This window comes from Strongylocentrotus purpuratus, unplaced genomic scaffold (assembly GCF_000002235.5).
Source record: "Strongylocentrotus purpuratus isolate Spur 01 unplaced genomic scaffold, Spur_5.0 spur5_scaffold_14, whole genome shotgun sequence".
In the NCBI taxonomy this organism is placed as follows: Eukaryota; Metazoa; Echinodermata; class Echinoidea; order Camarodonta; family Strongylocentrotidae; genus Strongylocentrotus; species Strongylocentrotus purpuratus.
Window position 1 is genome coordinate 10,556,970 of NW_022145599.1, and position 14,020 is coordinate 10,570,989.

Here is a 14,020-nt window from a genome sequence, read left to right on the forward strand (position 1 = left end):
CAACTGATCATGTGATTTCATAGACTGTGCTCCTTTCTTTCATCATTAATTCCGCATTACCGCGAGACAACGAGGAAAGAGTCGCCTCGAGTAACCATAGAAATGTTAGCACATTCTCATATTTTGACATCGAAATGGAGACGGCAAATCACGTGCAAAACGTTGCAGAGTACGATTTGTATACAAACATCAGCTTTGAGGGGAAAAACGACGAAGAAATCAAGTCATGTTTGTTGGATTATTTGGACTCATGTATGGCAAACATCTCGCCATTTCTAGTGGACTACATATGGCAACGTGACTCCTTTCACCTGACTCCTGTAATTCCAGTTGCTCCAGGTTAGCCCCACACGTTCATGTTTTTGTGGTATCACTTATTTTGCAATGCGGGCTATGCGTGATGGATCATTGAAATGAATGATTTTTTTTTTTTTTAAAGAAAAAGAAATGAAAAAATGATATCTAAGTCGATTCTGGACTGGTGGTTAGTGTTTTTAACTTGTTCATCATCATTATTATGATGATATTGACATGATTGATGATGTCGGATGATGATGTCGGATGATGATGTCGGATAATGATGATGATGATGATGATGATGATGATGATGATGATGATGATGATGATGATGACGATGATGATGACGATGATGATGACAATGATGATGATGATGTTGACGATGATGATGACGATGATGATGACGATGATGATGATGATGATGATGATGATGATGATGATGACGATGATGATGATGATGTTGACGATGATTGATGATGATGATGATAATGAGTAATAATGAGGACAACGATAACAATGATGATGATGATGGTTTTATACTAATATTATTTTGTTCCAGTTATACCTTGTCCTTTACCTTTACCTGAGATTCTGGAAGAAATTATTATTAGGATTAATGATTTGGCATCATCTGATGCTGGGCGTGGAGGGAAAAGCAAACTTAATGTCATCATCTTCATCAACTGATTATCAACAGTGGCATCATCAGTCTTCATCACCATCGTCACCATCATTATCATGATCATCAACAACAAAATCATCATTACCACCATCATCCTCATCATCATCATCATCATCATCATCGTTGTCTGTTCCAAAAGAAATATTATGAAATATGTCCATGTTAGCCTAACTTCAGGGAGTTCCTTGATCATATTATGCAACAGATCACTGCATTGAATCATCTGGATGTGATGCTCTGTCAATTTAGGCTGTGGTTGGCTGTTATAAAAATTGTAAGTTGCAGAGGTCAAGAAATAAAATTCAGAGAAAAAAACTTGCCTTTCAGAATGTAGGATGACCAAATATCTCAGTTCACTATAATTTGATTACAAGAGACTCTAGGGGAATTGAAGGCTGTTTGTGGTACCATGATACATGTAGCCAGAGATCGTGCTCCTTTTATTAAACTCTCCCATGAGTTGAAAATAGACTGTATAGTGCATGGACACTCACAGACTCGCCTACATGTACATGTATTGTGGGATGTTGCTGCAGTGCAGTCTTCAAATGAACCAGGTTATCCTATCCCATTGATGACCACGTTGTTTATATGTCAGTCATAGTCGATCGGCATTTCAAAGTTCAAACACACAATGAAATATTAATTTTATGATTTTGTTTGCTTGTTTGTAAATGTACCCAATCTCAGATTCTCTACCACGTCTTCATGGTGTAACCGACTTTGGCGATAATATTGATGATGAGTGGTTTCTAGTGTTCCTTCTCTATCAACTCACAGCTGCCATGCCTGAACTGGTCGCAAGGTGAGAGTTAGTCTGCTAAACACAGACCCTTTGACACATATGAAGGGTTGTTCATTTTCATTGTTCTGAACTTTTGATAAGAAGGAAGAAATAAACTAAGTCTAATGATAGTATTTGTATATAATGACTGCTTTCAAGATAAGTTTGATTTAAATCATGTTTTATAACCAGTTTTCAAATGTCCAGTACTGGGGAGGGGGGGGGGGGGGGGGGGAGGGGGGGATGACAATACTTACACAAAAAAAAACTTTGTGCTATTTTATTTGTGATAATGTAAGACTGTAGGTGAGTAGAAAATTTGAAACCCACTCCTTAAAATTAGTTATGCCATTGCCACAATTCTGTGAAAAGTACTCTTCTCACAGTCAGTCAACTGAGTCAAGTACAAATTTTTCAGTATTTTTTCCGTTATTGTCCCACACAGGTCACATTTTAATTGCTGTCATAGAATGCTTGCATTCTTGAGGGTCTGAAATGCTATTTGTAGCGATTAGCAGAGTACTATGTTGCTATTAATCTTTTAAAGGCATGGGTATATTCTTAAATCTCTTTTGTTTTTTTCCTTGGCAGTGTTCATGATAGTGACGGTGAATTCTTACTGATTGAGGCTGCATACCATTTACCAAAGTGGATGGAGCCAGAGACAAGCATCAACAGAGTAAGTGAAGCACATATTTATTTATTTACAACAGCTCTTCCTTTTTACTTTTGAGAACAATGAACATGTTCATAAACAAAAAATACTCAACCAATGTTTTTATTATGTGGCCTGATTTTACACCTTCAAAAAGGACCAATCACTTTTAATCGTCATTGTATATCAGACATTCAGATGGTTGAGGATTATCAGGGATGAAGGGAAAATGGTTATTATAGCAATGTAAGCGAGAATGTAAACTCAGGATTAAGTTTGGTGCGTGTGTTTGCTCATATGAGTGTGTTGATTCAGGAACTCTTAGGTTGACTGTCTATTTAGAGTGCAATTTTAGTATGATATTGTGCAGTATATATGTTGTAAAGAAGAAGTATTTGAAGCTGATATTTTAAATACAGTCAGACCTGACTTAGTGGCCACCTCTCTATAAAGGCCACCTGTCTATAGTGGTCATGTATTTTTCTCCCTTGAGTAAGAAATCTATTATGTAGAACCTGTCTAGAAAGCCCACCTGTTTACAGTGGCTACTATACAGTACAAACCATATTTTAATGTTTGACCCAATTTAATTTCACAACTTTCTTTTATGACCATACCCATTTATGTTTACAGGTTTTTATCTACAATGGTGAACTACACATCATCCCAAAGCCTGGCAGCCCAGCTGAGCTAGCCTTCTTACCAGCAGGTGTTCCTTCTATATCCCATGCCGTAGAAGTAGTCCGCAAACATTCTCAGAAGACACTTGCCAAACCTAGCATCAGAGAAGCAGTCAGAGCTAGAGTCAATGAGTGAGTAGACCTTTACAACTAATAATAATAATAATAGCTAGTTCTTATATAGCGCTTTTCAGGACCAAAGGCCCTCTCAAAGCACTTTACAGATATATATAATGGAATGGATATGGAAGCATTCCAAATTTCCAACCAGGCGTCATTTTTACAAGCTCACACTTGCTAATCTAAGCACATTAGCTTTCACATCCTACCGGGTACCCATTTAACACCTGGGTGGAGAGTGGCAAATGAAGATCAATTTCTTGCCAAAGGACATTAGTGCCGCGGTGGGACTTGAACCGCAGACCTTGTGATCACAGTCCGGTGACATATCCACTCATCCACGGCACCTCTAAATCCCCTTTTTTACTAAAAATTCTTTACTAAAAATCCTTTTATCATTTACAGATTTCACATCAAGTGCACTTCACTTCTATAATGAAATTCACTCATAAAACACTCTGAAAATTGTGATTGTAATTTATTGAAATTTGTTGTCCAGACATCTGGTATTGCATTGCACTACCGGTATGTATATTTATGAGTTATGGGCTTATATACTTAAAACTAAAATCTATAGTGAAATACTAACATGTAAGTTGATGTTGGCTTCTGCAGAGATTATTCTTATGATTAGGTGTGTGTGTCTTGGAATGCAAGCTGTTATTTTGCCTGGGAAAATATCTCTTCAGGCAAAACAAAATGTACATGTGTTCACTTAGGGACGTTGCGCTTCAAACATTTTTTGTTTATGCATTGTTCCTACTATGTATTATATATCAATGTAACCCGCTGTATTCTATTTTCTGTAAACAGTTATTTTACATGGTGAATAAATAAAACAAACAAACAAACAAACAAACAAACATACGTATTAATTAAAAAAAACACATTTATTATTATCATTTATAATTTTAATTGGGTATTTCCTAAAATGCGAATATTAAAGTCCAAAACTAGCTGTAACACAAAATGATGAATAATTTGTTAAAACAATTCATTAGGCTATTAAATTGGCAACCCTGTGTGAATTGATGTTGCAGATTCCCTGCCAAAGTTCAGTCCAACTTCCACCACACCCACTGCTTGATGCCAGCCAAGCTAGCAGCCATATTGAAACACCAGCCAGGTTTAATATCACCGGCAGTCGAGGCCTTCTACCAGAGAGACCCTATAGATTTAAAGGTAAGACGGTCTTAAGAGCGTGCTGCAGCTGGAAGTTTTCATAATTTTGTATCTGTTAAAAGAGTTTATCCAATAATGAATGACTTTTTTAATAGGACGATGCAAGAATATCCGGCAGAAGCTGCTATAATATAGGACTAGATTTAAATGAGTGCAATTTCAAATTGAATGCATTGTATCCTTGTCTCTTCCTAAAGAAAGTGTTCAAAATCCTTTTGTAATTGTACAAACCTTGTTATTTATTCTGTTTTACACTCGTATGCACTCAATTTAAGAAAATCTGAAAAGAGGCATTTATATTTGTAAATCATGTACTACCTTTTAGCTTCTTAGCGCATATTCACATTTAATTCAGTTCTATTAAACAGACATCTTGATTACCTTTAATATTTTCACGCACAGTTTGATACATTTAGTCGCTTGGGGGGACATTAGGATGAAAGCACATCATCCTAATAACATTTTAGTTCTATATTCAGAGAATTTGCTAGTAAATATTTTTACAAATATTTGTGTGTTACCAAGATATGCAAGTGGAAAAGTTCAATCATTATTTAAACATATTTTTATTTTATTTTTCAGGCTTGCAGGATAATGAAGCGTTTTGCCCCAGAGAATCTAGTTACATCTCAGGTGAGTATTCAAATAGGTCTTATTACTATGGTTGTTTATCTCTGTGTAGCATAGTTTTAATAAACTTTATGCATTGCATTATTCTTTATTGTTTTTCTTTTCTTTAGTATCCTATGTTATTATTTGCTTTATATTTTTGTTCTAGTTCTTAATTTTAACTTTTTTTTTCCCCTATGCATTTGATATGAACATGAATATGTTAGTGGAGCATTGTGGTATATTGGTTCAGTTATTTGACTCAATCTAAAGGTTGAAGGTTGAAGTCTCTGCCTGAGGCATATGTCCCTACTCCCTAGACAAGGCATTTTATATACGGTTGTCACTCTTTACCCGTGTAAAGGTCTAGCAAGATTTATTCTCATGGCAGCTGGAGTTAAAACTATGGTAATATCCAAACTTCTTTGGAAGTGAACCATAGGATATGATATATGTACCACACAAAAAAGGTTACTTGTGCATATTCATAATTTTATTTCTTCTTAAATTCCAATTGCAGGTTAAGTTCACTCGTTGCCTGTATGCTCAGCTGGTTCAGCAGCCATTTCAACCTGATCGTAGGAGTGGCTGGAAGCTCCCATCACCCACAAGTTCAAAGTTCAAGTCCGCTGATCTTGGCATGAAACTGGTAGGTTTCTATATGAATAGGAATTTTGGAATAGAGATGAATTCTTGTTTTTAGTTTGGTAGACTATGCTGAAATTATTCTCCATGAATAAAAATTAAAAAATCGAACTGTACAGTCAGTTTTTTCTATTTCCAATAAAGGGATAAGGAGCTTCAAATTTTTATCTAGTCTAAAGTTATATTGTGCAGTGTGCAATCGAGATTTTGGAGGTGGTTGCATGCTCATATAAAACATGCCCAATATTCACTAGTTGTATAGAGTACCGAAGCTGTGACGTCATAAAAATCTTTTTTTTTAGAATTTCTCAATTTTGTCTTCATTTTCCGAAAGAGCATGAAAAATAATGTCCAAATGTCGAAAACCAATTGAATATGTTCTGGCTCCTAATGGTTAGGAGCCAGAGCATATAACACTGAGTTCCTGTAGGACATATATTTATTCAGATGGTCATATCTCCGCCAATACCGGTACTTAACATATTCAATTGGTTTTCGACATTTGGACATCATTTTTGATGCTCTTTCGGAAAATGAAGAAAAAATTGAGAAATTCTAAAAATAGATTTTTGATGACGTCACACTTCACCACTCTATTGGAAAAACATGTCATCTGTACAGAGCCAGAAGGGCATCTACTCTGTGTTAAAGTATATGAGTTAATGCCCTTCTGGCTCCAAACATGATGTAGAATATAGGTGTTAAATATGCATTCTATGTAAACTGTAGAACAAATATTTTTGTAATACAAACTTTTTTTCCTCCTCCAAATTTGTCTTTGTTTCAATTCAAGGCCCATGGTTTTGAGATTCTGTGTTCTCGTTGTCATGGCAACAGGAAAGATGCGGATCCACCGGACATCATTACCTCTGAACCCGAGGATCTAGCAACAGGAGCAAGATGGGAGAAGTTTCTTCAAAGTCTGACAGAGAAAGGATTCTTTAGGGTAAGCAAGTAAAAACTGGTTCTTAAAATTGAAAATTAATAAACTAATTTCATGGATTAAGTTTTGAAAAAAATCATGTTAAGAATTCCATCAATTTGAGGTTCAAGATTTATTAGGATTTCTAACTTGGTTGAGGGATACAAATGACACACTTAATTGTAATCAAATGCAAATGAATGAAACAAGAGTTACAATTTAGATTTACTCTGAAGGTTTTCACATTGAATGGTTGTTCGAAAGGAAATATTATGCTCAGAATTTTAAATTTGTCAGAATTAGGATTCTTATTTCATGAGGGAAACAGAGTTGACATTGTTTTTTTATAGTCAGGAATGAGGATTATTGACTCTATCCCTTCGATAATGATTTGTTGCCTTCTTGTTTACCTGTTAGGTGAAATAAATGAATGTTTGAACTGATTATACTCTTTGACTTTCTTATTTTTTCCAGGGAGAACTAGAAGGTTCCAAGCTGTACAACAAATTAATAAAATCTGCCAAACAGTTTTATGCTAGCATAGTCACTGGAAATGAACAGTAAGTGGAAATTGTGGAAATTTGATTTTTAAAAAATAATTTTTCTAATTATGCCTCCGCCACCGAAGGTGGTGCCGGAGGCATCATGTTTTCGGGTTGTCCGTCCGTACGTCCGTACGTCCGTACGTCCGTCCGTCCGTCCGTACGTCCGTCCGTCCGTCCCGTTTGACCGTTATCACAATATCTCAAGAACCATTTAAGATTTAAACTTAAGACTCGGGAATAGTATTTATCACCATAGGAAGACGATCTGATTAGATTTTGGAGTACGTAGGTCAAAGGTCACAGGTCACAGAGGTCAACTTATGAAATTCCTTGTATTGAGTTTGTTAGCGCGATATCTCAAGAACCATTTGAGATTTAAACTTCAAACTTAAGGATAGTATGTATCACCATAGGAAGACGATCTGATTAGATTTTGGAGCACGTATGTCAAAGGTCAAGGGTCACAGAGGTCAACTTATGAAATTCCATACATTGAGATTGTTATCATGATATCTCAAGAACCACTGGAGATTTAAACTTCAAACTTAGTGATAGTGTGTATCACTATAGGAAAACAATCTGATTACATTTTGGAGCACGTAGGTCAAAGGTCAAAGGTCACAGGGCTCATTATGTATGCAAAAACAGCTTGTGATCGCGTTATCTGAACAACCGATTGATGGATTCCTGCCAAACTTTGGTCATGTATGTATCTTGCAGAGCTGATGAACTGATTAGATTTTGGGGTCACGAGGTCAAAGGTCACAGGGCTCATTATGTATGCAAAAACAGCTTGTGATCGCGTTATCTGAAGAACCGATTGATGGATTCCTGCCAAACTTTGGTCATGTATGTATCTTGCAAAGCCAATGAACTGATTAGATTTTGGGGTCACGAGGTCAAAGGTCACAGCGCACATTATGTATGCAAAAACAGCTCGTGATCGCGTTATCTGAACAACCGATTGATGGATTCCTGCCAAACTTTGGTCATGTATGTATCTTGCAAAGCCAATGAACTGATTAGATTTTGGGGTCACGAGGTCAAAGGTCACAGCGCACATTATGTATGCAAAAACAGCTCGTGATCGCGTTATCTGAACAACCGATTGATGGATTCCTGCCAAACTTAGATCATTTATGTATCTTGCAGAGCCAATGAATGGTTCATAAGATCAAAGGTCATGGGCTCATTATGTATGCAAAAATAGCTTGTGGACGCATTCTCATTAGAACTGACAGATGGATTACTATTTAACTCAGGAAATCTTGCAGAGCCAATGAACTGAGTAGATTTTAGGGTCATGAGGTCAAAGATCAAAGGGTCATATATGTTTATGAGAAATTGCTTGTAATCACGATATTCTGAGAACATGTTAATGGATTACAATTGAACTTGAATTTGAAAAATTTCTTCCGTTTCGGTTTGTAAAATTGCTCTATGACGGAGGCATCATTTTCGACTGCGCGCAGTCGAATTCCATCTAGTTTAGGTTTTAAGGTAGTGTCGATTGATGCCAATTACCAACATGGGTCATTCAAAGAGCTATGCAATGATCGAAGCTAGAACGTGAATAACACATACAGGAATTCATAAGGCAAGAAATTAGGTTGCTACTGGGAGTGAGAATTGGGTGTTGGATGATTGCTATATAGTTTGCATTGTCCTTGTAATGCAACATACTAGACGAGTCGTTTACTTTCTATGTAAGGTAACTTTCTGTTTATGGTGTGGGGAAAGTTGATGTGATGTAATGTATCATTGTGTCATAAGGTGTCATTGTGTCAAAACGTTAGAAGAACAATATCTCTGTAAATTGCCAAAATAGTGCTGGTCCATAAACTGAGAAACTCAATTAAATGAAGGTGATACATCAGGAGTATGCAGTGCTAGTTACTGGTATCTGTATTACAAACTTAAATTAACTGATTTTAATGTAACTTACATTTTCAGTGGGTATTGCATCCAAGTATTCTCAGAGTAAACATTTAATGGTTTTCAATATACATCACAGTGACCTTTAACCTATTTTATTCACTCAGGACGAGTCAGTCATGGCTTGGCGAACCTGGTCATCAGATCATGAAGCTTCTTGAGACGGTCCATTGTGACATCACACAGCTGAAGAACGAAGAGAAGAATCTCCCAAAACCTGACAGTAAGTTTTGAGGGTTCGTACTCTTTATCAATTTCAGTTTGACCGACTTTTCCAAAGTCCTTGGAACAATTGTAGGATACTCCACCACAAAATTTGACCAAATGACGACTAGTTGACCAACGCTTCACCACTGAAGTTAAATCCATAGACTTAAAGTTTCTTAGCCAACAATAACTCTAATCCTAAGCTTACCTCTAATTCTAATCTTAATCCTGATTTCTGACCATATTTGTTAGCCATTAATTTACATGAACCCTGGAGGTGGAGTTTTCTCAAGACCATTTACTGGAGATGGAATAATAAAGGTGGTCATTAAGGTACTCTTAAGGACACCATAGGCTCCAGAAATACTAGAAAATAAGCATTTACTCTTTTATTTCTCCAAAAGGCAGGCGTTTGAACTTAGCAAATCCCTCTTTTTACCTGTGATGTTTAGTGACAGAGCATTCAATCTACTTGGACATGGTGACTCGATATTGAATGTTTAAAAAATGTAGATTTATGGAAGGACAGGATCCCACATGACTTCATCATGATTTCTTTACCACAGGTGATCGCTGGATGGAACTCGATTTAGAGGAACTGGACGACATGATCGCAAAGGCTGCTGGGAAGGCACCGCGATCGGCTGCAGTCAGCAACAAGTCTAAAGCAGCCAGGGGTCAGAAGTCAGGAGGTCAGACCGATGAGATGGACTTTGACCCAGGCAAAGTGACAGAGTCTCTGAAGTCGTTTGTGGATGCCGTCTCAGGGCTGAAAGGGGCCGAGTTTCCAGCAGGTGGGGGTGGGATGGAAGATGTAGCTTTTAACCCGGAGGAGTTTGAGCAGGCCATGAGGAACATCTTGGGTGAGTTTAATGTTTAATCAGTTGTTCTGTGTCTCAACTATACCCATTTACTGTGGAAAATCTCTCCCCATCATAATGGCATCTCTCTGTATATTTCTCTTTTGTTTCACTTTTCCTTCTTCATCTATAACTATCTCTCTGCCTCACCCTCAATCTTTTTTTTCTGTCTGACTTGCTAGTTAAGTTTTTATATGTATGAATTCTGAAAATTATTACATTACAGTAATGTTAAGTATTAGTCAGGGATATGATACAAATTTATGCATTTGTATAAAATGTTCCCCATAAATTTTTATAAAAGTATCATCAACAATGGCAATAATGTGTTGCATTCTTGTTTTTCATGCATGGTAAATGCGTTTGAAACATGGAGCTCCAGTATTAAGTTTTTTTGCATTATATATGATAAACTGAATTCCTCAAATGTTTACCGTTGTCTGTAATCATTGCCATTGACTTGTCAACTTGATAAATTTGTTTCATTTTGTTTTAGCACTAGATTTCCGAGCACCCAATACAGCCGATGACTCGGACTCTGATTCTGATTTAATGAGAGACAAAGACTACCAGTCTGGTGGTATGTAATCTTACCAAAGAAATTATTGATGTCACTGAAAGCATATTTTTTGTTGTTGTATCACTGTTAAAATGTGTCATTATCTTATTTTTTTAAACACAAAATAAAATTGTGAATTGATAGTTTCTAACTTGAATGATTTTGACATTTTAGCACCCCTATTGTGAGTATTCCAACTTTTAAGACATGTGAACTAGAACAATTTTGTGTTTTGAAAAGAAAAGAAGCTAGAATGATCCCAAGGAAAAAGAAAAACATCAAACTTAATGAATTGTTTTTAAGCTCAAAATAATGAATGTATCAAGCTACTTACATACCCTTTTTTTTATCATTTTAAATTCCATTGCAAAACTTCTTCAAATTCATGAATATATTTGATCTGCCACTACAAAGTGATTTTGCAAATTGTCTTTGATGTTATTTGGTAAATAGCAAAATACACTTGGAAGTAACTTGTCAAGTCCTTTACTGTTAAATTGAAGTAACAAACAATCGAGAGATGAGAGATACTGTGGCGCCTGAAGTCAGGATATTTACTTTTTAATTGTGTTATGTTTGTAAGATATAATGTTCCTTGTCAAGTTTTATACCATCAGTTTAGAGCAGGCGCGATAGCTCAGTCGGTATAGAGCAATGGTCTCGTAATCCAGTGACCTGGGTTCGAAACCAAGGCGATGCGCTTGTGCCCTTTGGTAAGGCATTAATCCTCATTACCAGGTCTCTCTGAGATGACCTTAAGCCTTCGGTCCTCTGGTTGCTTACTAACAAGCATTTATGCTTTCTTAGCAGTCAGGTAAAATAATCACCACTACCACTACCACAGTTTGAAGTATATTTGTCAAATCTTTTGCTACAACCAAATTGAGTTTGATTACCCTATTTCGCTTGTAATTTCCCATTATCCAACATTACCATTTAAACTACATTTGTACTTTCATCTCTGAAAAACAGACGACACAGATGATGATGACGAATACCACGATGCTGAATCAGGAGGATCAGGAGATGGAGGTTGTCATGGTGATGATGAAGGGATACGGGAGCTCATGGAGCAGATGGATCGAGAGCTGGCCAGGACGGAAGTGGGCAAGAGCTTTGAGAGAGAAGGACAAGCAAAGGATGATCTAGCGGTAAGCTTAAAGCCCCACTGTACTACTTATAGCTACTTGCGCCCTCTATGTAGCAGACAATGCCTAATCGGTGCCTGTTGGTCCCCCATGATCCTCTTTTTCTTATGTTAATTGAGAGCTGATTTAATGAGATAACCACCTGTTAGTGACCTTGCAGGGAAGTCTAATCCCCCTGGACAAACTTGTACAGAAGGGCTGTAAAATTGTCATCAACAATTAGTCTAGAATACAATTTGGTGGAGAATTGACTTCTGTTTTGTTTTTGTTTTTGTTTGTTTTTCATTCTTGAGCTAATGCTCAATGTTTATTAGAAGGGATTAAGGAATGGGCTTTTCCATTTTCATTCGATACATATGTAGAGGTACTCATTTTCAAGTATGACTAAAAAATATCCTGATTATTAGGTTGGTCTTAGATGCATTTAGGCTAGATACACCAGGAATTTTCTTGATATTAGTGATCATAATTAACACTGTGTAAATTAAGGTTAATGGTAGGAACTTGAACTATTGTTGTAGATCAGGCCATGTTTGTTAGAGATGTAGCAGTAGGTGTTCAGAGGTAGGGGTTGTTCAGTTCATGGTCTCGATCTCAAACCCAAGTTTTAATGCTACTTTAATGTAGACCCTCTACAAGTTTTTGAATACTTGACCCAATCCTAGTTTCTTTCATTCTTAAAACAGAGACATGAACCTTCGAATTAGATTAGACAGATGTTACTAGAATGAACATCAAATCATCCAGACAAGCGATGACATGTATAATCTAAAAATGTCTTTAAATGGGTTTAAAGTACCTCTTCTGACACCCCTTTCTAACCAGACTCACCCTACAATGGAACAGCCCAACCATGAGAATGGCATGGACACTCATGGACCGTCCCACTCCACGACGGGGAGAGACAACCACCAAGAGCTGAGGGACGATGGTGAGGAGGAAGATGATGAATACAGACCGGTGGAAGTGGATGTGAATCTCTTGAAGAACATTCTAGAATCGTATAGCTCACAGCAGGGGCTCGCCGGGCCTGCGTCTAATATTCTCTATTCGATGGGGGTCCATGTTCCGATGAATGCTGATGATGGGGACAGATGACCCCTAACCCCTGCTTTTGAATCAAATCAGTTAAGACGGTGCTTTGCGACGTAGGTGTCGCAGGGATGGAAGTATCCCTAAGAAAGAGGCTTTGGTACGCATAGGATCTAGAACCCTGACAGTTGTCCATACATGTCGATTCAGGAGCATAAGGACGATTTTTGAGAAATACCTTGATATCCTGTGTAATTAGCATCAAATTTAATAGCACTTGCATTACTGTGCTAAAAGAATTGTAAGAGATGAGGCATTAGACTGCTCTGCCACCTCTTGTAAGAAGATGCATTTTGAGGGGTTGGTGACACAAAGACGTAACTCCATTTTGGCCATTTTGAGAAAAAGTGGTGTATGTGTCACTGAGCTCTTGGGTCTTAAGGAGTTAAGTCTATGTTTCACTAGCCATTGACATCAATGGGGTGTTGGGTGGAGTTAAGTCTTTGTGTTTTCCTGCGAAGCCCACATTTTTCGGAACATTTGAATATCAAATACTCATTTTGGCAAAATATGGAGTTACGTCTTTGTGTCGCTGAACCCTCGATTTGTACTCTCTTGGGCCTGTGTATTCAGGGATGCCAAGAACTTGTATGTGACTTAGACAACCAGTGGATTTACTCCATATGTCCTCTATGTCTATCTGAGAACTGCATGTACTTACTTTTGAATAAATATCCTTCTCCTGGGCAGTACCATACAAATTTAATCTTTTCAATGCCACTTTTTTAAAAATAATCCATGAACCTGTTGGGCATTTTCTGACTTCTTCAAACAAGAAACAATAGATGTTGGGTGTTAACAATGTCATTTAAAGGTATAGACCAGTTTTGGAAACACCCCCTCTCAAAAAATGAAATGGAAGCTCTTATTACCAATCATGTGAAAGAATATGTTTTGACTACTACGTGATGATTGAAATTTTGCTGGGAAATCGCCTACTATTTGATATATTTGGTAAATTATCATATCGATCCGGCCTGGATAAATAACGCGAATGCACTTCAACATTGAACATTTGAGCATATATTTCTGCTCTTTTTGTGAAGTATTGCCATCTAAACCTCTGAAGGCAATATTGAATGGATAGTTTGCACCAAA

The 14,020-nt window shown here is 37.1% G+C and overlaps 1 protein-coding gene across 1 annotated transcript; it reads left to right on the forward strand.

Moving 5' to 3' along the window:
* Positions 1-50: 50 nt before the first annotated feature.
* On the forward strand, positions 51-12,950 carry LOC581721 (protein ecdysoneless homolog). Its single transcript, XM_030984163.1, has 14 exons — positions 51-339; positions 1,670-1,784; positions 2,355-2,442; positions 3,052-3,230; positions 4,259-4,400; positions 4,983-5,033; positions 5,530-5,658; positions 6,448-6,600; positions 7,051-7,136; positions 9,164-9,279; positions 9,830-10,126; positions 10,620-10,703; positions 11,655-11,833; positions 12,656-12,950. The coding sequence occupies exons 1-14, from the start codon at positions 135-137 to the stop codon at positions 12,926-12,928; spliced, it is 2,097 nt and encodes a 698-aa protein (XP_030840023.1). The 5' UTR covers positions 51-134; the 3' UTR covers positions 12,929-12,950.
* Positions 12,951-14,020: the final 1,070 nt, after the last annotated feature.

Coding starts and splice junctions, on each gene's coding strand:
- LOC581721 (XM_030984163.1), top strand. CDS start 135: ATGGAGACGGCAAATCACGTGCAAAACGTTGCAGAGTACGATTTGTAT. Junction 1,785..2,354: donor ATGCCTGAACTGGTCGCAAG/GTGAGAGTTAGT, acceptor TTTCCTTGGCAG/TGTTCATGATAGTGACGGTG. Junction 10,704..11,654: donor CAAAGACTACCAGTCTGGTG/GTATGTAATCTT, acceptor TCTGAAAAACAG/ACGACACAGATGATGATGAC.